Below are 25,344 nucleotides of genomic sequence, written 5' to 3'. Positions count from 1 at the left end.
AACTTATTGAACTTTCCAACCACTTACCTGAGTTTATTATTACCAAAGGTACATTCATAAAGCCCAAAAACATATTGAAGCTCGTTTCCCGACATTAGCCATTACCCGAAACCATTGCGCTTTTAATATTTACCAATTTTGATTATCCAAAAGAGAACGGGGCCCGACCTGAATCAAAATTGAAATCTCTGCGCCGACAGGAGCGTTTAGGCGACGAGGAGGCCAACTTCCGACTTTGCCCCGCGTTTTGTGGCCCTGTTTTCCCTTTTCAGGCAGCCTCTGCTGTTTGCATATCAATTTGGGAATAAGCAACTCGGAGCTGACAGCGTTTGTGTCAACATCAACAACTGCTTGGTATGCGTGGCAGGCCAACGATGAGGTTGCCATTCGGGCCACACACAAAATACAAATGAGCCATTGTGGGTCACGTAGCGCTCAATAGGTCAACGGGTCATAACAGATTCGTTTCGATATTTGTTTATTGATGGCTTTCGCTCGCGCCGCCTGCCAAATGTAATTAATAAACAATGGACGATGGCCTGCTCTGCTGTCGAGCACAAATTCAGCGAATTAGCGAAGAAATTAAAAAGTAATTTCTGCAGAGAAAACAGCATGGAAGTGAAGCACTTGCAATTGTCAGCTGAAAATGTTGCGCATGCAAATGAAGAGGAAGATCCTTAAACGGCTGATGATGACGATGGTCTGACAACGATGCCAACTGCCAGACCGAAGTTGAAACTTTTAATTTGATTTGCAGCATTTTAATGGATTTTAATGAAACGCAAACAGGCGACGATTGCAGTGGGGAAAAAGGGAAAAAGAATCGCTCCGAAAAGGACACTCAAGGGACGGAGCGATGAAAAACTTTGACAAATGCCAAAGCGCGAAAAATTCACTTCACTTTATTTTCGGTAACTTAGACGCGACTCAAGAACTTCCACTTGATAAGCGTTTGTCTGTCTGTCTGTCTGCGCTCCGCTCCCTTTCCGTTCGTTAATTGAAAATGTTTGAAATTCCATGCCGACTGTCGGCTGGGTAAATCACAAAAATCGTCGAGGCGCGAATAATTCAAAATTAATTTCAATTAAGTGTACTTCCCGAAACGTGAATATGACAGCTATGCGTCATAAGTCATGCATGTTTTTGCTGCAGACAGACCGACTGAAGGACTAACTGACGGACAGACCGACTGAATGACTGACTGACTGACGGAGAGGGCTAATTAAAATCACATAAATTACGCATACGCCATGTGGCCGTCGCTTGCGCGAAATGGAGCGAAAATGTGAAAAGTTTTGGCATTTTTGATCAAAAGTCCATGGGTCGACTAATTTGATTAGCTTCCAGGCCCAGGCTCATTAAGAGGTCGAGGCCTTTGTCCTTCTTGTTTTTCGACCGCTTCTTTTCTTTTTCGCTTCGCATTTTCCATTTTCTCGGCTTTTCGGCTTAAAATCGTTCGCTTTTGTCCGGTGTATGTGTGTTTGTGTGTGTCCCATGGCCTATCTGTCTGACAGAACTCATGCAACATTTAGTGGCAACTAATTGCAGCAGCATTGAAATTAATTATTTAACCCTTTTTATTGTTTAAGCCCTCGCTTGGCTTTCGACTTTGGCTCTCAGGAGCCGAAACCCGTTGCCTTTTTGGCCCGCGCCTCATTAGCATAACTAATTGAGCAAATTTACGTCGTTAAACAAGTTATTATTTCAAATTAAACGAGTACGTTTCGTCACTGCCAAGGGGGCCAAAATTGTCAGGAGCTTAATAATAATTTCTTTGATATCATCCGTTGACCCTGACCGTTTTGAAGGCTTTTAGGAAAGTTAAGTTGTTTTGTCTGTCGTAAAATTGGTTAAAATTGTTCAAAATTACTTGAAACTTGTTGTTACATTTTTAAGTAGATAAAATTTGGTCGAAGTCATGCAATTTATTAAATAAATTAGTACAAGGGTTTTCGATTCCATTGCCCTGTTCTATAAGTCTCTTTAAACTGAACTCATTGTAAATACTGTTCGACGTCCAAATTTATTTATTTTCGAAGCCCTAGCTTTCAATTAAAACTGCCGTAGTGAATTGGTGCACCAACCTGTCTGTTATAATACAGATTAGCGATTCGAACTCTGAATAAACGCATTGAAATCCATAAATTGGATTATTTATTTATCTTATTTATTTGAATTTTTCATGAACAGCAAGGAAACAAAAAACAAATGAATTGCAGTTCGCCTTTTGAAATATTTTACACAATATAATGGCTATTGGCCAAAATGAAAAACTAAAGTAAATGCTTTTATATACATTATCATTATTTGCTCTTGTTTATTTTTATTTTCTCGTGTGTGTTTTTTGTATTCTTTACAACCGAAAGATGTGCGAATGAGTAGGTAAATTAATTTATACATTTATATTTTTTGTTCGGCATGTTTTTTCACCACACACTCTGAGTTTTATTTTAATTGGATATACTTATTAACAAAAAATGATTTCAGAGATGTCCTGGCTTTTATTCAGTATTATACCGTGGTACAATATGTTTTATGTGTTTTTTTTTATTTAGTGGGCCGTCTGTTTTCAGATCATTTTTTTTAGAGGGCTTTGACCCAGCGAATAATGATTAGTGTCTATTTGTAGTTGCTCAGCTAAATGAAATGTTTACTGTGTTTTTGTTTAGTTTCACCAGCTATGTAGTTGTGCTGTTAGCTTTTTATGTCGGCCTTAGTAAATACATGCTGAGATATATAGCGAATAGCTTTATATACATACGTATTTGGCTGAGTCTGGCTTAGTGACATGATTTATAGTTGTTTGTCCTCTCTGTTTTTAATGTTTAAAATTGTATTTACAACGTATTTATGCTAGACTTAATTATAGTGATTTTTACAGCATCTGCATTCTGGGTTTCCACTGATAAAATCTCATGTTATATCTGTGTTTATGTGTTCACTTATTTTTTATTGTGTTTCATATGTATTTTTTGTTTTTCATACTTTACCCTTGGCATGGGATGTGCGCGGATATATTTGCTCGAAAAAGGTTCCATGTGCAATACGAATGAGAATCAATTGCCGAACAACAATCGAAAAAATTACGCTTATATACATATATTGGAAATTCGTTTGGTTTGCCGGAGAGTGACTTATTTTGGCTAGTATCAGTGTCAGGCAGGTAAATCAATTTTTTCTGGCAGTTTTTGATCGATTTAATTTTCAGTTATATTTTGTTCGTTATGCTTGTTAAACTAACCGACAGGAAAATATTCATTTACAAGAATAACATGACTTTCACTAAAGAGAAAATCGTGTTTTTCACTCCAAAAGTCGTGTTAACAAGCTGAATTTCAAAAGTTATATTGACATTGTCAAACAGAGCACTCGCAATGAAACTATGGAAAACAGTTTTTTATGTATTGTTACCTAAAAAACATTATTCATAAATAATTGAGCTCTCGATTCATACAATCCAACAAAAAAAAACTAGTTTAAAAGCAAAAGCTTTGAAACATCATCATAAACACTTTCACGAAACAATTATTTGTATAAATATTTGTATTGAACTCTGTTCATATAAGTATTTTTAATACGAAATTAGATGGAAAACATACTTAACTTATTTAAAGCAACAGGATATTTGTTTTTTGTTCCTTGAGCATTTATAACCTTCAACACTTTTATCCTTACTTCCTTAATTTGTATTTACATATATCAACCCAAAAGCTGTTCCTATTCACTAGTTCGCGGTCTTACCTTTGTCTGTTATCCTAACTAACTAACTAGGTGACTAACTGACTGACTAACTAACGTGATGATATAGTTGACCAAGTTGCCACAAGAGACGTTTTCCATTGCGACCCCGAAGATTTTAGTTCATCCTTCAACTGCAATTCCCTGATAGATGTGAGTGTTCATGATGGGCGCCGCAAACAGTGGATTAGCAGAATTGCCGCCAGGATGGCGGAAATTAGTGATGTCCTGTCACCAAGGCTCCTCCTTTGTGCCGCTCCAGAGTCTTTAATTGCGGAAAGAGAAGAAGACATAGACAAATAAACCGACGGAAGTGGCACGGGAATTAGTTAATTAAATTGAAATCAAATCAAATTAAATCTTAAAAGGATGTCGAAGTTCATTAAGTTAATCCCGTATATTGTAAATCAAAATTTGTAAAATGCCACCTAAAATTAAAACTACTATTTTTTCAAATTTAAATACTCTTTTAATAAATTAAATAAAAGGCTATAATAATAAGTTAAAACATTAACTTACTAGCATTTGCATGTCTCAGCGGCATTTGATTGTTGAAATTGTCGAACTGTGAAAGCGACGCACTGAGCGTCTTTTCGCGCCTCAGCTCCGGATAGTTTTCAATTTCCGCAACGCACTTGAGCTCCAGGATTTTCCCGGACTGATAGAAGCGCTGTCCTTGCAGATAGAAGTGCACCTGAAGTCGTTGCCGCCGCAGGACATAATCGTGGGCCGCTATGCTGGTGTCGGTGGTGGGGTGCAGTTCACCCATCAGTGGCTAAAAAGGGAAATTAAATACTTCTATGAGTTTCTTAACAAATTTTGGTAGAGACAATATATGCTAATTTAAATTTGTTTATGTAAACAAAAACAATGTTGTAATTATTATATAATAATAATTAACTGTTGAGAGAAAACCCTACCTGTTCGCCATTGATGAACCAGGTGAGCCGTGTGGGCAGACTGGAATAATCCGAGGAACACGTGGCACTGAGAAACTCCTCCATTCGGTACATCGAGTTGAAGCTTTCGATAAGCGGATCGATTTGGGGCAAAGCTGAAATGATTAAAAGGGAAAATAAGATTGTTATAATTATTTCATCCAATGAAAAACCCACCTGCCACCGTCATGTTGTCCGCCTTATCCGCCAGTTTAAAATGAGGAGCATCGCCGCTCACTTCGCACTTGTAGAGTCCTGTGGACTTGGCTCCCTGTAAACTCAGGTCCAACCTGCAACTCGATTCGTTACACAGGTACTTTCCTTCCAGGACTTGTAGTCCAGGAACTCCAAAAGTCATGTAAATGGGACTCGTCAGGGGGAATATCTGGTATCGAAATATAAATGAAAAATTGTTTTCTATTAATAGCTATGAATGGTTTACCTAAAGAACTCCTCGTGATCTTTGTACCACTTGACCGAATTCAGCGTATGACCTCGCATATCATAGCTGCATGATAAGGTCACATTGTCCCGAAAGTCCACAATCTCGGGCACTCTAATATCCGTCACAAAAAGAGCGGACGCAATGGGGTAGTCTAAAAAACAGATTTTAATTGGATTAATGTATATATATATAGGATATATTTTAATACTTTAAACTTTAAAAATGTTTAATTAAACGTTTCAATATAAACGGAATCCTTTGTGTAATCTAACCCAAAAATGTGAAAGTGACATTTAGTAAAGCGTTTTTGGATAACAGAGGCCCGAGCGATTTCCTGTAATCGAATCCAGGGCGTGGCGTCCACTCTCATTGTGTAGGATGAGAATGTGGAAATCTACCATCCTCTGCACGACGGATACAAAAAGCCACCGGCCAATGACACAATTTTGGTGACCAAAAGCAAGAGAATGTTCGGCGGTGGGTGTAGTATGCGTAATTTTTAATTTGCCCAGGTTAGTGACCTGGCAGAATGGAAAATGGGGAAACATGGGGAGCGGCAGGTGCTTTGTTGCCAAGTTCTGGCACATGAGACATCGAATAAATTTGAAATTTCATGAAATGAATATGCAAAACAGTTAGTTAGTCAGGTAGCCATCGTACCCATCGCAGAAAGGAGACGGGATGAGAAGGGGATGAAGGTGCAATGGATGTGGGACCATATGTAACTGACATATGTAGTTTTCCCCAGTAGGTAGTTTCAGATAAGCCCGACCACCAACCGAATAAACAACCAGTGGGTGGCTGCCTCAGAAGCTGATAAGAAATGCGAGCAAACCAAATGTCAAATGACTCGACTTTTGCCTTGACAAAAATAAATTTAACATGAGTCGAGAAATGCGTTCAGGAAGAACTGCAAACTGAAAGGAATTCGGCCAGCTCGATACGAAAAATATTCAAGAAAGGGAAAATGTCTTAAAGAGCTTTTAAAACCAAATCCCATCTTCTATTATTATCCATATAATATAAATTCAATTTATAATACCTGCAAATGCACATTTTTCATATATTACTTATGCACTTAATAACGATTTCCGATTTAAAAGTACCTCAAAAAGTAACCACTAATGCTTTTAGACATTTGTCATAGAGAGAAATTTCCATAAAAGTAAACACCGGCGGACAATTACACAAATAAATATTTCATTGAAATCGATTGGAGTTAGTTGTGATAAAATGCGGCAAATAGCTGGAATTCATTACGATTTTAAATCAACAAAAACTACCGAAAACTTTAAGCCATCCTCGGGCAAAACAATCCCAATGGCATTGTGTGGGCTAAGCTGCTTCCCCACTTAACCACACAAAATGGAAATGGAGGGGGCCAAAATGGGGCTGAGATACAAACATAGATATATTTACACCTCAGCACATGAAAACTTTGCTGATAATTAACCTGCACAATTCATTCGAGAAATGGAAGGCACACATTTACGTATACAAACTCGTATAAGCCAACCACTGAAATCCCCATCCACCCAAAAGAAAATGTACCCATGCATTTTTCGGGCAGGACCGACGTCGTCCAAGTTTGGTGATAAATTCATTTAGAGATGCCGAGACGAGACATTTATGCAAACATTTTTGCTGTGGCTTGCTTTTTATTTTGATGGCTCTATGTGGTTAAGAAGCAGAGTTTTTCTTTCCAACAGGCATATATCTTTATTTAAAGCTATGTTTAAGATAGTGGAGATCATAAAACTAGTGGTTTCTAGTGATATTTCTTTTGACACATGTCATTAATTTTTATACTTGTTTATAAATCAAAAAAAATTTAAATCTCTTTTGACATTTTGTTTATTCACTTGACAAACAAATGCATCACAATTTCTGAATCGCCTTGAAAAAATCACTTCAAGCTCTTTTCATAAACCAAAAAGTGTGTTCTTGAACACAACAAATCTCTCTTTTGTGGCTGGCATACACATAAATTTTCATATCATCTGTTGCCGTCTAAAACCCACAAAACGGAGAAAAATAATCTGCATGAGACATGCAAACACTCAAAGTGTTTTTCCTATTTTTAGTTGCACCCAAATCCTCAAATTAATTGGGTGCTGTATGGTAGAAGAGCCCAACTGATTTTTAAAAGTAAATAAACATAGTTTTCAGCCATTTGTTATTGGTTATAGTTGCTTTGCGGTAACCGACATCGTAAATTGGACGTCCCACAATGGACAATATTTAATTCCATTAGGCTGGCCGAATTGTTGTTGTCGACAAACACATTCTAAATTTAGAAGCGTCCACAGAAATTGTAAAGCTACAACTCGACAGCAGAACTTTTACAGCAACTCCTTTCTCCGGCCGTCTTTGTGGCCAAAACCTTTTGTGCTCTCGTCCTGCATTGCATGTATTCCCTGAATGAAAGTGCTCATAGGTGTGTGCAGAAAATGTGTCGCCCCAGTTAAAGGAATTCGGGAAGAAGATGTACTGAATAACCCCACATAAGCCAAAAAATAGGTCATGATACATTTACAAAGGTAAAACTAGCTACTTTTGATTTTATTAAAAAGAATAAAAATAATATAAAGTTGTTTTTAGTGTAATCAATTCTAAAATACTTTCGATTATTTAAGAAACAAAACCCAAGTAAAAAAACCCTGCTTTGGTAGTTTCTTTTTTTCCAATTTACCAAGTGAATTTTCCTTAACTTTTCCAGCGCTTTCGCACACATGATGAAATACAATTTCTATTTCTCGTTCTCGGGCAAAGTCGGGCAAAGTGGAAAACGGAGTGAGCCAGCTCATTTAATGCGCTCCAAATTAATTGCCCCATTGCCATTGGCAATTCAAGTGCAGAACGGAATGAAAACTCGGAGTGAAAAGCGGGAAAAAGCGGGGAGCCGCTGCCTTTGGCAGTCTGCCTAATTGCGAGCATTTCAAAAATACAATTTAAGTTTAAACTGCACTCAAGATGTGCTGCTACTACTACTGCTGTTGCTGCTTCTGCTGCCTCAGCGCAAAAGTTGTGGCAGCAGAAATTACCGAACGCCAAAAGGCAGGGGGGAAAGTGCAACTGCCACTGCCAATGCGAATGCAACTGCAACAGCGGCAGCCGTTAAAATTATGGCAAAAGTCATTAAAAGAGGCAGAGGCAAAAACTTTGCCAATATTGATTTGCGGTCGGTGTTCTCGGCAAACACCAATAACAATTAAAATAATAATAAACCGATTCACAATAAACAACAACGGCGATTTGTCCGGCTCACATTACGCATACGCACCGATGCCTGCCAGTCCCCGCCAGCGCTTCATTAAACAAACAAATATTGTGTTGCACGCAGAATACACAACAAAAGTTCAATCCCGAAAACCATAAAAACAATAATAATTTCCTCCTTTCCGGCGGAGGGTCGAAAAAAAACTTACCAATTAAAAGTGCGATGAACAGAAACATCAGCCAGCCGTAATCCATTTTTTGTCGTCGTCCTTATTGTTACTCCTGTTTGAATAAAATTAATTGCTTCCAGTTATTGTTGCTCTTGGCTTTGGCAGTGGCGTTGATTTATGCAGTTTATCTCGTCGTATCTCCGAGAATCCCTTTGTTTCGATTGCAGTCGATGGGCGGCGACAAAAACTAGAATCGAACAACCAAGTGGAGGTCAAGCGGGTGGCTCAATTAATTGAACACTGTGTCAAAAGGAGACGTACAAAAGAAGGACACGAATTCCACATCGAGATGGAGAAACGGCACAAGAGAATATAAATAAATAAACTCAGCGACAAACTCATGCAGAAAAGTTCAAAGGATACGCTCTGTCAGTGTCGTTATAAATAAATAACAAACATTAGAGCAGCCCAGAGAAAAAGAAGAAGCCCAAGGAGCTGAGGACAGGATGTACACAAAGAAAAATGTCTTCTATATCAGTGCAAATTCACATACCACGGTAAACAATACTAATATTATATTATTTAAAAGATAAAACACTGTTTGTCATTTTAAAAAAAAAGATCATAACAAAAAAAAACTAAAAAAAAAATGAGTGAAACAATAATAAGCGCATCCTTAAACTAAAAGCATGTAAAGTTAAGAATATATAATAGGGTGCAAACTCAAGGAAAATAAGTCAGCCTTTATTTTACTGTGTATAAACTTGACTAAAAGGGAAAGCAGGAAAAAACAGAAGAAATAAGGACGTGTGGGCGTGGCAGACGCCCTAGCATCCTGTTTTGTTGTACTTCTTGTGTGAGTATATGTGCGTTTGTCAACTTAAATAATTTAAATGCCAAATTCAAACGAATCCATGTGTTTAATATTTGAATAAGCCATCCACCTGCTACTGCCACGCCCCCTTTCACCAAGGACCTCGTGTTTCAGTACCTTTTCCTTTTTTCTTTTTTTCTTGTTTTTGTTGGTTGCCTTCACTTTATTTTTGGCTCGGTTGTTCTTGTCAATTTGGGTTTTGTCGGAGTTAACATTAAACTGAAATTGAAGCACTCAACGGAAGCGGAAGTTGCCAGTCCAGTGCAATTTAAAACTTGTTTCTTCTTATTTGACTTTTTTCGGTAGGTTTCCAAGTTCTTTTAGAACTTCAGCCCCATTCTTTTCACTTTGGCTGGCTTGTTTCGTTTGGTTAACTGGAATTTTATTGACTGCACGCTTTAGTTAATTGACCTTTCGCCAGGAATGTTTTTCTTTTTTAGTTTTAAAGTTTTGGCATTAGCTTGGCACAGTAATAAAAAACTTTGGTTACAATTCAGTTTCTTTAGGTTAATAATCTCTTTGCCCTTTTGGGTTTTTTTTTTTGTGAACACGAGTCGGTTAGCGATTGGGGATCCCTATGGAAAGTATCTCCGCGCGGCTTCAGGCTTACGAGCTGACTGAAGCTGCGGACTCGGATTCGTGAGTTCAACTTCACGGATGCCATCGCGGTCGGCTGCGCAGTCGGCGTCGCCGTTGCTGAAGGACTTCGTGACCGGCTGTCGTGTAATACCGTACACTCAGCATCTGACAGGTCCTCGGGTGCTCGGGATGCTCGGTTACACGACAGCTGAGCTTGTAACAGGACCCAAAGGATATCGAGTATCCCGCTGAAAGAGCGAAAGAGTCCTGCCGAAAGAGAGTCGATGGGAATTTGTAGCTTTGTCGCCCTGACTGTTGAATTTTGGCAGTGCCGATGTTATCCTTAACAGCAGGAGCGAGTATGTTAGCAATAGCATCCTTGAGGATGTTAGTCTCAACTGCCTCTGTTATCTATTGAATTACTTCTGTTCTTTGATAAACAAATTGTAGTTTGATTATTGAACCTACCTCAAAGTCACTTTAAATTTGCGAAGTACATTTTTTAGAAATTATTATAATTTAATATTCCACAAAATTTAAGTGTATTTATATATATTTTATAATAAGCTCATTATTTGTATGCTGCATTTTATTTTTAGGCAGTCATATTTACTGGAGTCTGTCAATAATGCGAGCACGTTAAAAATATAGCTTTGAAATCAAAAACGCCAATTCGCTCTTTCGGTTTGTTTTTGCTGTTGGCGTGCGAATTTTATAGTTAACGGATATCCTTGGTAGTTAAATGCAGACAACAAACGGAGCAGACCGGAGGAAAGTCCGTGTTGCAGCTGCATGTAAAAATATTACGTGCATGGGGGTTGTTTCACTATCGAGGGGTTGGGGAGAGGGGTGAAGAGGGGGGTGGCGGTGTGGGCGGGATTCTGGAGCGAATGACGACGACGGCAGCACAAAGTCATCTTATCATTTCATGAATAATGCAGGGATTTGTTAGGGACACATGACTGGAATTTTACGCAAAAGTTGTGATGATGTTGCCGCTGCTGCTGCTGCTTCTGCTGCTGGTTCTTTTTCTTTTGCCAACCGCCAACACTTTGAGGTTGTTGCTATTGTTGCTGCCTCTGCGTCTGCTGCTGCTGCCGCTGCCGCTGCTTCTGCTGTATGTTACTATATAACTGCAGTCTGCTGGGTGCGGCAATCAACAGAAAATTGCAGATTTTAAATTCAAAGCATTTTGCTGGCTGTCCCTTTTAAGCTCGCTTCCCAGCATCGCACCTCCCTTCGCCTGTAACTTAATTCCAGCGAATAATTTCTGATGCCCGAATATGAATATTAAAACAAAAGCAACGTGCGCCTGAGCATATGCCACACTTTCTTTTGCTGTAAATGGCGTTTCCGGATCCGGCTTCCTCGCAGCCACCTGCCTCTATCTGCCAGCTATTTATTTTATGCGAATTTCGCTCGTCTCCGCTCGCAAGTCACGTGACAACTCAAACTTTATGCCTGGCAACAGAAAAAAAAACGAACAAGTGGCAAAAAGGTATGCACAAAAACTTGCCAAAAAATGCAGTAGCTGCGGCAGCGACGCAAAAAAAAGGAAAATGCCAACTTCTTTCACGCTGCACTCACACACACGTGGGATTCGTCACCGCGAGGGTGGGATAAAAAAGTTTCTTGGCAAATAAATCAGGAATTTTAAAAATTCATAACTTTAAGTTTGCTTTATGACTTTTGTTTATAACGTGTTACCACACTGCGTATGCGTAATGCTCAGCATGCATGCGAACCCATCGCCTCAAAAATCCAACCTCACGAAACTTGTCCGTCCCAGAAGGTATTTAATAATTAAAAAGGCATTCTCAAAAATGCAGAACATGAGGTAAAACACATGTGCAAAAGCTGATAAAAACTGCACACTTTTCTAACTATTTGCATCTGCAAAAACTGTTTTGACTGAAAACTTTTGCATTTTAAGTTTGAACAAAATCCGATTTATACAGAACCATTATTGTTTATTATACAACAAATAGACTAATCAAAAATATACCTGGCTCATAACATTCATAAACTAATTGTTGAAGACAGATTTTGTTTATTGTGGCTCACATTTTTCTTTGACTTTTGCGGTTCGATGTAAGTCATTTATTGGTTTTACCAAAGTTTTTAGGAAAGCTAAAATTCTTTAAAAAATAAATTGATAAATATTTGCATTCTCAAGGCTTATCAGTTTCTGAAAAGATTCCCTACCTTATACATTTTTCACCAATCGAAGGCAACGTCCTACGTCCCATCACATTGACACACATTTCCTCCTTAAATTTTGCAAGATGCCTGCAATCAAGGAGCCGCCATATCTGGCCGCAATTTCTTGGTTAACCCGCAAAAGGTTCTTGGTGACTGCGGAAAAGTGCAGTGAGCGAAAATGCGTTTAAAATTTATAAAATGAAAATTTTTGCTTAAGCATTCAGAATTTTCAGTGGTATCGGTAAGCAACACCTTTATTTATAATTTAGGGATGGGATGGTTGGGATGGTTAAAACCTTGTTAATAAAAAAAAGGATCTCATTTCGAGTTCATTAAAATTACAAAGCAAAATAGTCTAAAAAAAATTTACATGTAAAAAATTTAAATTGTAAATAACTTTCTGATTACAAAAGCACACATTCTTTGCGTCAGTGCTTGTATGCATTTTTATACAGTTACCTTAATGAAAAACTAAATTGTCAATCAGCCATGAATTGAATCAAATGAAGTGTAAAATTACAATTTCATCCAATTTGCAATTAACCCAACGAGAAGATGGCAACGAGAGGCGAATCTCTTTTTTTTCCAATTTCAAATTATTCCAATGGAACGCACATGCCGCTGGACGACCAAGGGTTTTGTATCTCTGTTTGCGAATCCTTCGGTGTTTACTGTAGTGTGTGTGAAGGGTGGTCCAATACTTTCACTGCGATACATACTTTTCGATCGGAGGGAGGAAGGATGGTGGGGAAAGTTTGGCGCTTTCTTCTGGCTGCAAGGCACCTGGAAAAGTGCAAGTTTAATTGCATCGAGTGTAACTAGTTAATGACTGAAATTGCAAATTGAAATGGTGACAAAGTAATTGAGGTCAGGAAACTCCCCTCGGAGTCGTCGAATCGAGCGCTAATTACAAAACGGACATTGCAGCTGCCAATGGGGTCACTTGGCAGCTTTTCCGTGCGTCCAGTTTCGTTTCGTTTCATTTTCCAGCACTATCGAAAAATATGCAACAGCAATTGCCGCAGCAACAACGGCAGCTGCCAAAGTTGTGCGGAATTTCCAAAGTTTCACCGTTTCCTCCCCGCCAGCACTCTAAAAACATTTACAAATTGATTTTTTGTTGCCGCTGTCATGTTCGCAAAACATACGATATATATAGATATATATGGTATAGTTTTTGGCATTTAAATGGCTGGGCACAAAGCCGCAATGGGACTTACGCATATCCGAGTACCTAACCCCAACTGATGTATTTAATGGAACATTTTGGCACAATAATAAAATGTCCGTAATAAAACGGTCATTTGCATGTTCATTTCTGTCAGCCCGCCATAAATGCAAACAACTAGACTCTGCAAAACTAAATGCGAAAATGGCTGAGGCCATGCCAAAAATTAACGATTGCCATTTGCTTGTTGGCCGTCTCCCCTGGCTAAATGCTTTTTGACGCGACCTCTGGATTATAGTCGGAAAATTTATTGATTGGGGTTTTAATGAAATAAATCATAAACAGCTTATAAAAAAGGCTTTTAGCTGATAAATTAAAATCCTTCAATCACCATAAAAGTCTGAAAATCGAATCAAATTTACTTAACTTTACAGTAAACCAAACATGAATATTTTCAATAAAAACTTATAGTTCAAGAGCGGCTAAAATCAAATTATTGTACGCTTTTTTATTAATTACGAATAATTAACCGTTTCGCAACCACGCCATCCAACAGCATTTGTGAAACAATCAATCATTGCTGAATTAAGTTAAATATTCCCAAGAGCTCTTCTCGAGTATCAATAGCCTCCAATTTAACGAGCGTTACATTTCAGTCCCCGTGCCACTCACAAAAACTTAACAAGGGCGCATTTATTGAAAAAAAACCTGGGTTAACATGCAGCAAAATGCCAACTCCCATCAGGAGTAAAAAATATTAACAACATGTCAAGATGGGTGTTCAGAAATCTAGTGATTTTAGGGAGAATTACAGAATACCCTACACAAATGATTTAATAAATGAATGATGATTTATGTATAGTGTTATTGAATAACAAACATTTCCTGAAAGAGTTTATTTTCTTTTTAGATTCTTTTCCAATCATTTGGAAGAGTATTAACTTCGTGTGTTTACCAGCAAATGTTTTAATCAATCAAGCGAGAGCGGTGTGAAAATCATACGAGCTGCGTGCAAAGGAAACGGAAATTGCTGCGAATTGTGTGCTGTCCACAGGTAAACACATCCGTGTCGATATATATATGTACATATGCTATAGTATGTATGGGATTGGATTCGCTGCTTGTGCTTGGGCAGCTGAAAATACCACTTGATTTCAATATTTCAATCAGCGATGCGCACAGTTAGTTAAGCTTTTTGCATACATTATGCAATTTATGCGGCCACAAATGATGCAGCTGCTGCAGCAACAATAACATCATTAGATCCAACCGCGGCAGCTCATCGCCGTTCGCCGTTCGTCGTTCCCCGTTTTCAGTTGGTCTGCCATCTGCAATCCCGCCAATGGCGACATTAAATCATCGATCCAACAAGTACCTGTTAAGAGCTTCTGCCGCATTTCGGACTCTTTTCGATTTGCAGTTGGCCAAGAGCCCAGGATTTTCGTGTGTCGTCTGCCAACAGATAGAAAAAAACACATTTTCAATTTCTTGGAACATAACTATATTTATTTATTAAAATTCGTAGAAATTGCACACTTACCTTTTACAACATTTCCTATTAAGCCTTGTTGGAATAATTTTATTCTACAAATTATAAAAAAAATTCTTCGAATTCGGTTCTCATGTTTCTCGGTGTATTGGATCTTTTATTTGTGTACTCGTTGCTCGTGCATATTGTGAATGCGCGCATTTCGAGCACGTGATTGAGATTTTTACATTTAAAACGTGACTGAAATATTTTGCAGTTTCGTCACTTCGATGCCTACCGCAGAAGGATACATTCCCGCCATTTACCATTCCGCCGGCCCACTCGTTCTCCATTATCCCTTCTCCGTTCTCCATTTCCCGGACTCCGTTCTCCATTCTCCAATGGAGGGAAATACGGATTCCCCATTCCGTATTCCGCATGCAATGAAATGTATTCAATACTCCGTCAATGATGTCCCAAGGACCGTTGGCCTGCGGCTGCCTTTTATTATTATTATTTTATGTGCTGCTCTTCCCTTTGTCGGAATCCCCTCCTCTGCAGGTCAGCGATGTCCTTTCACCTTTTGCCCCCCTCCCGACACGCCCACTTTGTCCTTTTCAATCAACGGCAAATGGCCAAGTGTTAACTAGATTTAAATAATGCATTAGTCGGTGCTGCCTTTCCCCCGAATAGTCCAACCAATCGAAGTTAGAAATGTGTCTGTGCCAAATACTTGCCAATTCGAGAAGTCCAGTTTATTTTTAAAATTTGGAGTTAAAGAGAAAGTGTGAACCCGAAAAAAGATTCAACAATCATCTCATCAAAAACACCTCATACCAAGTTTTGTGTTAAAGGCTATTCATTAAGTGATTCATAAAAATAATTGCCAAAGTTTGCGGTGCAGAAAACGTTGAGAAGCCATGAAATCGAGATTTTCATGTTTTCGGTCTATCAATAAACGAAAACTGCACTGCAAGCTGGTGACATGTGTTTGGCCTGTCGAACCTGACAACAAGCCGAAACAAAAACGGCAATTGAAATTTTTTGATTAGCCGAGCCATTTGGGGCCTCGGCAGGAAGTTTTCCGGCAACTGAAAAGTGCCACAAATTCTCAGTTGTCTTTGGCCAAAATCTGGCTAAAAAGGAGAAGCAAACCAACGACAGTTGCCAGGCTGTAAATAAAATTTAATGAAATGATACGATAAAGTTGTGAGTGTGTGATTTACACACTGCAAGTCTGTAGATGGTAAGGCACAATTGCATACACACCGAGGAAAACTAAGAAGACAATTACAATAAAAATACCAACAATTACCATTCAATATTTTGTTCTGAAAAAATCGTATTTTTATTATAAGTTTAGTTTATGATTTTTGTAAAAAGGGAAGTAACGTGAATAAACTTTAACAATATAAAATAGTTATTGATAGAGTTAATTCACGTTCATTAATTTGACTAAGTCGAGAGCGTTTTAAAATCCTTTGCACATAACAAACTTGATTTTTTTTTGTCAGTGCACGACTTGTTAGTCAAGTCGGTTTTCTCGTAGTTTTCTCACTCTTCGCCTGTGGAAGTCTGGCTCTTGCTCGCTCTTTGTCTCAGTGCGTAATTTCAACATTGGCAATTAAAATTTTGTATGAGTTGCTTGCAATCAGTGCACAAACTTGCCACGCACAAGCAAATACACTCGCAGAAACACCCACACGGAGACACGCACACAGAGACACATGCACACAGTTGCATGTGGCGACAAACTCAGCTGGTGTCTGCATAATTTAAAGCATACATTTAGGCTGCCGGTCCTGGCTGTGTGATAAATGCCAACCAGTCAGCAGAGCCACACACTCCCGAAAACACCCGCTATCACACGCACAGCCTCTCACACCCACACCCACACCCACACACCCATGCAGCCACACACCAACACGAAGGACATCGGTTCGCTGCTGCTGACAATTCCAAACAATTTGCCGAGTCTGGCAAGCATTTTGGACTTGGTTCCCTGTTCGTCGCTGTGATTGCCGTCTTCGGCGCTTTGCCTTGATTATAAGCCACGCCCACACGCAGACACTCCAACTTTGGGACACTGAGAATAAATTCTCTTTGGCAAGTGCAATATTTGTTAAATAATTTAAAATATAGATCTTAAAATCAAAGCCCTTTACATCGAAAAACAGAACTTAATAGTTTTTAAATATTCTGAGAACAAAGAAAATTTTAACTAAATACATCATAACAATTATGATATCTTCAAAGAAATTAAATATTAAAATTTATCTATTTATTTTATATATTCAACAATATTTACAGTGCACTCTGCCAGGCTTTAAGTCGATGTAAACTACGAACAAATGTTTAGAGAAAACTTGCTACTTGTTATTCTGCATATTTGACAAACACTTTACATGCTCACAGCTAACGAATTCTAAGTCCCGGAACCCCTTAAATCCATTCAATCCCGAATCTCCGTCAAGTATTTCAAATTCGAGTTATGAACAGAGATACTTAATTTCTTTGCAATTGGAACTTTGCCCATGTGGAGTTTACAAAGAGATTTATTTAAATGCAACCAGACGTTTTATTTATTTTCTGAGCTGCGTATAAATAGAACATGAACCGAACTAAATGTTGCTGAAGTGAGTTGAGATTTTAGTGGAGTGCCATAAATTATTTGAGTGAGTTTTGTGCATTATTTACATGCGGTAGGCCTGTCGCATCATCAGATCGAAGTACATATCGTTGTCGATTGAGGCACTAATGGTGGCATAGTAGTTGACAAACTCCTCACGGGTTATCTGTGGTTTAGAATATGTTTCAATAAATCTTACGAGTAGTTTTCCGTGAAAACTTACCTTGCCATCCAGGTTTCCACGTCCTCCCTCGAAGTTGTGCAGGAAATCGGTGAGGATTTCATCCTCGGACTTTTCTCCGCTCTGGTACTTTGGATGCTCCCTTACCGAGTAAACGTTCTTGAGATCTTGAATGGTAATAACACCATCATCATCACGGTCCATTTTGTCGAAGGCCTGGTCAATGATGTTCAAGCGACTTTGTGGCATTGGAGGCTGAAAATTACAACAAAACAAAGGTAATTATAAACTCAGAAAAGTTACTACCAAAAGTGAAACCCCTTCATTAAATTATTAAGTGTTTCGATGTGGAAGGCCAAGTATTTTATGAGTACGTAAAAGTTATTCTTGCATTTGAATAAATCTTACTATTTTTAGTATGCTAACCTAAATGTTATTTCCCTAACTTACCCTCAACTTAAGCAGAAACTCGGTCATGTTGATGGATCCACTGCCATCCTCATCGAACCTAAAAATAGGGAGAATTCAATATGTTTGTCTGTTGAGCTAATAGCAAACCCGTCACTCACCTGGCAAACATCTGCTTGATCTCCTCCGCGGTGACATCGAGGCCCGTGTCCCTGATGCCGGTGATGAACTCCTCCTCGTTTAGCGCCTTGCTGCCATCGTCGTCCATCGCCCGGAAAGCCCTGCCATGAATAATCCAAAATTAAACGGTCACTATTGCATAATTCATCCCGGGAGCGATTGAAATGTCATTAAAAGGCAATAAGGCAACATACCTGCCCAAACCCAAAATGCCTGTTGCTCCGCGGCTAAAGCAGAGCAATCGCAGCTTGGTGATGGGATCCTTGTCGGCGCCATCTGTCAGTTCACGGAGCGCCTTGTTCGCCAGATTGGCCTCCAGGGTGTAAAGGTCGCCATTGGGAGACTGCCGGAAAGACATTTTAAAAACAATTTTGCATATAACGTTCGTTAGTGAAATTTAAAATAGTTTTCGGGTCAATGTTCGAAAGGCCTTCTGTTGTTTCTAGTTTTCTAGAAAAATGTGTGTTCCTTGGAAAGGCCTACTCGTATTAAAAATTTATTGTAAAACTAAAAAATCAATAGTTTCCATTTTTTTTAAGAATAATAGAGCACCTGTGGCATTGAATTTATTTCGTGCAACCCACAATTAGGAAAAGTTTACCATGAATTTTTAACTACGTAAGGGAAACACGTCCGCAATTAAAATGATAAATGTAAAAAATCGATTTTGTATATATATATATATATCTATTTTTTACAAACTCCAATTGCTTGACTTTCCGTCCAAAAAATTGGTAATTCAATCGTACAAAAGCGTAAAAAAATCGATACATTTTGATCAAAAATCAAGACGTATAAAACCGATTTATTTTCCAGGTACAGTAACCTTCCGCAAAAGGTATTTAAAACTGACTAACAAAAATACCCATTTATGGATCAAGTAATTAAAGCCACTGGGTAAACAGAAGCGTATCACAACAAAAGATCACTTAACACGCAGTGAATCACTCGCTTCTCCTCAGCTGATGCTTCTCATGTTGTTTAAAGTTTCGCCACAAGCACAAGATTTGCTCTCAATTAAATGGATTTCGTCACTAGTCAACGGGCTTAAAAATGCAGCGAAATGTGGGGAAGATTTTTCATTTCGATGAAAGCCTTTTTCGCAATTTCTCTAATTGGAGACCAAGGTGAAGGTCGCCGACGAAAAGTTTAGCCCCACAGAAAGCAAACAAATGCGAGAAAAAAAAAAGTCAAACCTTGCACAACTTACCTCCATTTTGGGGGAATATTTTCTTATTTTTTTTCGTGAATAGACCTTTTCACTAGTTTCGTACTAAATTTGATGGAGTCTTGTTTTTTTATAGTCGCCCAACTGAATGGATAACTGCAAGATACTTGTTACTTTGGTGGCTTTGAAATGCAAACTGAAAGCGAAAAATAAAGCGGCGGCAATGAATAAACAGCCATTCGCTCGTGGAGAGGGAGAAGGTAAGATAGAGGGAGAAGGGGAGATAGGGGGATACGGGGAGAGAGGCGAGAGGCACTGAACTGCGGAGCGTGAGGGAACGGGTGGAATTGAAATATGAGCTTTGCCGGCTTTTGCGGCGAGGGAAAAACTAGTTACTAAAAAGCATTTACGCTCATGTAGAGCAGACAGTTCGCCCAGACAGAAAACCCACCAGCTCACTCATCCACCTGACTCATCCGCCTAATAACTAGCTCGCTTTGTCAGTGATGGGAACTTTACTATATTAAAAATTTCAAACAATCAACTAATTTTAAATAGCTTAAAAATAATGAATGCCATTTCATTGGAGAAAAAAAATAGAATATTCGTAAAATTTTAAGCTTCCGATTAAAAGATTTTTGTAAAGCCCAATATCTTTAAAGCCGATTGAAATAACTCGATGATTTATTTTTTCTGTTCCATTCAAAAAGCCATTTTGTCAACAACACTGCCCTTGCACACCATTCGGCCCTCACAACATTTTATTTCAATTAAAAAGCGGCTAGAGTGGAGCCTACACACCAATTTCGTGACTGTCTCTGGCCAAATGTTTACCTCTGGCCAACACGAGCTGACACAAAAAACACAAACGCAATGAATGTGGTCTGTAAATTGCTCTAGACAACAAAAAGAGCGCCTGAAAGTATGCAATTCGAAAGTGTCCTACCGTTTGAAATTTATTTGGTTTTATTTAATTGCAGTGGCAGGCAAAACAGAAAGGTCAAAGTTAAATAAGCGAGGGCTTTGATTAGTGGCATTCAATGAAAAACAACGATCACAAAATTGAATCATACTCGTTGGATTTAATTGAAGAATGTCATGGCACTTGGTTTGATGTCACAGAATTTCTCACAAGTTGCTTATAAACTTTTACCTTTCAATAATTATTTATTTCCAGTTTTGCATACATTCCTTCTTTGAATTTATTTTATTTTTTTAATGTTTATAAAGTTCTAGAACTTTGTCTAACCGTCTTTATAAATTTCACTGTAATGTGCTGGTACTTCGACCCTCTAGGTATTGATTATTTATTTTTTTAAGGGTTGCCGTTTGTTTTGATTGTGTTTGATTGGGTCACGACTCATTTACTTGAACGAGTGGCATGTAATTTGCGAGGTAGCTGCTCCCTTAACCCCCACATGTGCTCAACGGGTCGTATTTGTCCCATATAATATGCATACGCCCCGAGAGCATTGCCATTTCACTTGGCCATTAACGGATATAAGCCACGCAAACATGACAGCACAATATTTTCCCCTCGACTCGTGTGTTTGTCTATCGCCATGAATCACTGCCTGCGGCATTCACTGCGTATGCGTAATATGCACTCGTATAAACACTTTGAAGCGACACACTGCACGGCTTATCGGCATTAAGCCGCTGTTTTCGTTTGATAATTGATTAATTTATAACAACCTTGAGGCTCCAGCCCTTCGTGCGAATGGCCTTCATGAACATTCCGCCTACCGAATGGAAAGCAAACTAAATTCAGCCCGCCAACTTTTGCCACTGAGTTAATATAAGCCGCAAATATATATATATATGGAACTAGGCAACAGCTAGGGGTGAACCACAACACACTCGAGCGATGAATGACTTCCTGTGTAAATATTTGGGCAAGGTGACTCACATTGAATCTCTAAATGAGTCGAAAATTAGTCAAAGAAGCCACAGAGTTAAAAACATTGAAGTTAGGTTATATTTCTCGAATATTACCCAAAAATTGTGTCAATTTACACAACATTGTAAATATTTTTAATTTATTTGGAATAAATATAATATTTTTCTGTTTTAAAAGAATATTTTTGCTTCTTCTATTAAAAGTGTAATCTTTTTCTTTTCATAAAAAGCTTATTGGTATAAAATAAGATTTCGAGTGACCAGTGCAAATGACCCGAAGGTTTTCCACCTTTTCCACACATTTCCCCAGTTGACTGGCTGCCCGGCTGACTCTTGTGTGTTTGTGTGTGTGCAAGGGAAGTGAGGGGGTGGGTGTTTCAGCGGCAGAGTGTGTGCATTGATGTTGTCAACGCATCAACTGAGCCTGAACTCAATCAGTGAATCACTTCACAACTCGCTGATCAAAAGGAAAACAATCATACGCATTTGAAGTGTCAGAAATTGCCAAAGAGGAAAAGCCTCGAGTGGAGGGACAGAGATGGGTAGACGGGCGAAAGAGATGGCAAGAAGGAGACCAGGACCCTTTCGTCCTTTTTGCCATTTTGCCATGTTGACACACTCAAAACTCTGCGACTGTGTGCGAGTGTGTCTGGCTTGTATTTTCTTTTTAATCAATTTATATGCAAATAAGTGAAATGCTTAACTGAATTTGAGCTGTCTCTCTGACTGACTGACTTGCCCCATCCACTCGAGCTCCTCCTCCGCAATCATTTGCCTGCTTTTGCCTTTTTGCTGGTTGCTTGATTGAAAACGTTAAACGCATTGATTAACGAAAGGCGGAAGAGCAATGGGGGACTGCGATTTAATTGAACTTGTTTTCACCGAATTCCCTTTGCCACGTCCACTGATTGCAACATCCAAGCCATTCCCAACCCCAAAACCCAAGATCACTCCCAGACTGTCGCAAATATTTGCCTGGGCAACACTTGTGCAGCCGGTTGTCAACCACATTTAACTAATATGCTTTTCAGCCAGCCAAACCAAGCTGGATTCGACCCAAAAGAGCACTGAGAATAATTTTTATAATTTTTTTAGAACACCAACATTAAAAAATGATACTACCTGAAAATGTTAATCTTTAAAAAGATTATACCTTTAAATATAATAGATGCCACACATTGCTAAATTAGGGAAAAATAATTTATAAATTTTCATATAGTTTCAAGTATTTATCACAGTGCACCAGGAAGTTTCTTCTACTTCGACATTCTCGTCAAATAGCGAGAACGACTGGCACCTAATCCCATGGAGCACCTTCATCACACCGGCGGCAGTTTTGACAGGCTCTCGAGAATTTGGGACCTTTGTCTGTGGCGACGCCTGTGTGTAAATTGATAAAATCAACTTGATAACTTCATTTCATTAAGTAAACATTAATCACATTAACTTTTGTGCCTTGTGTCGGTCTGGGACTGGTGCCGAAATTAACCCTAAATGTCCTCCCCTCCTCAACGAACCTTAAGATCTGTATAATTTTAATAAGAAAATCTGCTTGTCTGCTTTTCACACGCTCTCGACCTTTGGACCACAAAAGGCAAAAGTCTGCCAGGAGTGTGTCAATACACATTCAGGCTTGTATTCTTGTGCAAAAAGGTTGTGTGTGTGTGCGGTGTGAACCCTTGAGGTCAAGGCGCATAAAACTTATTACTTAATTTAAGTTGGGTCGACTGTGAACTTGACAGAGCCGAGACGCCAAAGAATTTATCATGTCGGCAAATTTAATAAAATGCGAAATACATTTTAATACATTTCTTTGCTCGAACGTTTTTGGCTTTGTCCTAATTTTCGAAATGAGCATCTGCATATTTCAATTTCCAGCAGATTTACATAAATTTCATAAGCCGCACACTGTTGAATTGAGTTATTCATGAAAAGGGTTAAGTCTGCTCTTTTAAATTCGAGAAATGAAGATGACTAGAAAGGCTTACTCGTGGCATATAAAACAAGAGAGTACGCCATGTAATATTGATATTCAAAATACCTAAATAACATTTTAAGGACTGCATAAACATATTAAAATCAAAGAAAATATTTACTTAATTTAATTTTTAAATATAAGTAATATTTGGAAAGATAGCAATCTGTTTAAAGGGTATTTTAAGTGCAACCAATTTTTTAAAAATATTTTCGATTTGAACTTTGTCTTTGGCAAACTGTCAAATCGTCTGGACCCAAGCCTGCTTTGGGTCCCGAATCCGTCTGAGTTTTGATTAGTTGGAGGTGGGCTGGAAATTATTAAAACTGCCATAACGTATCAGATCTGATGACGGACATTCGATGCACACGAATCGGTAAACTTTTTTCATTTGCTTGCCGGCCTTCGGAGTTGGCCAATTAATTGGAAGGATATTGTATGCAAAAGTTCCGATTCGAATGCCAAGAGCAGCGGATGATTTGATAGTTACTCTGTGTGTGAGTGTGTGTGTTGTTGTGTGTTTATTACACCTGGTGAGCTGTGAAGGTTTTTTTTTTGCTGGGGAGAGGGTGTGATAGGGAAGATGTTTGTGGCTGCGTTGTCAAACTTTTCAAATTAAGCGAAGACTTTCTCTCGCACACCTCTACTCTCTCTCTCTCTTTCCGTGTGTAATGCTGCCGTTTATTTCCTAGTTTACTTAGTAACTAAATCACGTTTCTTATTTAAGCTTAAGAGCTCATTAACGCCAGGTTTGAACATTATCATAAAATGAGCCAGGAAACTCGGATCGGAGTCGCGTTTTCGGTGTCTGAGTTTCAGCCAAAGTTGTTTCAGGGCCCCGAACAAGCTGTGCCGGCTAATACCTGCACACAAGCAACCACACAATCAAATGCACTGAAAAAAAATCCGTAATTATAAACATGATCGTTTAAGTAATTAAGAGAGACATTACAAGCCTGGTGAAAATTATGTTGTGATACATTTTAGTTTGCTTCGACTCCTTACTTTTTGGGTAGGAAAAATCATTAATTTTTCTCAGTGCACACACACATGCAGCCGTCATCAATCGCCATTGAAATTCAATCCGCAAATTCTAACGAGCGACGACGAAGGCGACGACACTCACACACTCGCAGGTTGATGGGCACCGGCAATCAACACACATCAAACACACACTCGTGTGTGCGTGTATGTTTGTGAAAAAGAGCTGCGACGAAAAGGGGATAGCGAATTCCTCACACGTTGCCATAAAAATGTAAAAGGGAAATAATATAAAAATAGAAAGTTTTCGCACTTCACGTGTCAAATCCTTTTTAATGAGTTTTTTGAAGCATCAAAAAGTTTGCCATTTCTTGCACACTTTTGCGAAGTACCCGTCGTCTTCCACAGCGCCCTTAGCCACCCAATGACACCGCGCACCACCCGCCACCCACTTTTTCAGATCCTGCCGCATCCTTCACCTTTCACTTTGTGTTGTTTATTCGTTGGTCTGCTTGCAACCTCTTGCTTCAAGGTTTTTATACCCCTGCAGAGGTTATTATAATTTCAGTCAGTATATTTATTTTTGATCAGCATCACAATCTGAATCGAACTAGTCGTGTACGTCTGCATCATTAGAAAATTTTTTTTTTTTACGATTTTTGTAGTTTTTTATGATACAACCCCTATCATATATCCAAAAAATGGGTTTGTTGAAAATTGATCAAAACTTACTAATTCTAAGTCCATAACTTTTCAAATTTTAGTCGGATTTTGAAGCGGCATACCTTTAAAAGTTTATATGTATTTTAATTCTTTTACCAACTGCATCATTAGAATTTTTTTTATTTTTATTAAGTTCATAACTTTTCCAATTTTAGTCGGATTTTGAAGTGGCGTACCATTAAAAGTTAATTAGTTAATTTTTCTTCGAATATTTTTTTTCCAATTTTAAGCCTAGTCTTTAGCATTTTTCTCGATATTTTTGATGACTGCAATGGTAAATATACTTCGTCTCTCCGAAGTTAGCTTCCTATCTTGTTTTTCATTTTTTGCTTGGGCTGGTTGCGTATTAATCGAAATCAATAAATTTATTCATATAGATTATTTAATAATTTACATATA

At 38.5% G+C, this 25,344-nt stretch overlaps 2 protein-coding genes across 5 annotated transcripts; both read right to left on the bottom strand.

Moving 5' to 3' along the window:
• Positions 1–2,220: 2,220 nt before the first annotated feature.
• Positions 2,221–9,983, bottom strand: LOC108087393. Of its 2 annotated transcripts, none has more exons than XM_043209026.1 (7): positions 9,455–9,983; positions 8,550–8,757; positions 5,119–5,272; positions 4,854–5,062; positions 4,659–4,792; positions 4,258–4,513; positions 2,221–4,003 (listed from the first exon to the last, which is right to left on the bottom strand). In XM_043209026.1, exons 2-7 carry the CDS (start codon positions 8,593–8,595, stop codon positions 3,900–3,902), a joined length of 903 nt encoding a protein of 300 aa, XP_043064961.1. In that variant the 5' UTR covers positions 8,596–8,757; positions 9,455–9,983; the 3' UTR covers positions 2,221–3,899. The 2 variants fall into 2 exon arrangements, with proteins under 2 accessions (XP_043064961.1, XP_017040228.2); XM_017184739.2 differs by having other exon boundaries at positions 4,854–5,061; positions 9,502–9,983.
• A 7,355-nt stretch (positions 9,984–17,338) lies between these two features.
• Positions 17,339–21,113, bottom strand: LOC108087086 (calcyphosin-like protein). Of its 3 annotated transcripts, none has more exons than XM_017184265.1 (6): positions 21,063–21,113; positions 18,394–18,542; positions 18,181–18,300; positions 18,062–18,119; positions 17,654–17,866; positions 17,339–17,596 (listed from the first exon to the last, which is right to left on the bottom strand). In XM_017184265.1, exons 1-6 carry the CDS (start codon positions 21,102–21,104, stop codon positions 17,495–17,497), a joined length of 684 nt encoding a protein of 227 aa, XP_017039754.1. In that variant the 5' UTR covers positions 21,105–21,113; the 3' UTR covers positions 17,339–17,494. The 3 variants fall into 3 exon arrangements, with proteins under 3 accessions (XP_017039754.1, XP_017039756.1, XP_017039755.1); XM_017184267.1 differs by lacking the exon at positions 21,063–21,113 and adding an exon at positions 19,410–19,555; XM_017184266.2 differs by lacking the exon at positions 21,063–21,113 and having other exon boundaries at positions 18,394–18,640.
• Between the last annotated feature and the right edge of the window lie 4,231 nt (positions 21,114–25,344).

Source organism: Drosophila ficusphila, unplaced genomic scaffold, assembly GCF_018152265.1.
Source record: "Drosophila ficusphila isolate 14025-0441.05 unplaced genomic scaffold, ASM1815226v1 contig_791, whole genome shotgun sequence".
Taxonomy (NCBI): domain Eukaryota; kingdom Metazoa; phylum Arthropoda; class Insecta; order Diptera; family Drosophilidae; genus Drosophila; species Drosophila ficusphila.
This window is presented reverse-complemented; position numbering and strand designations above follow the sequence as displayed.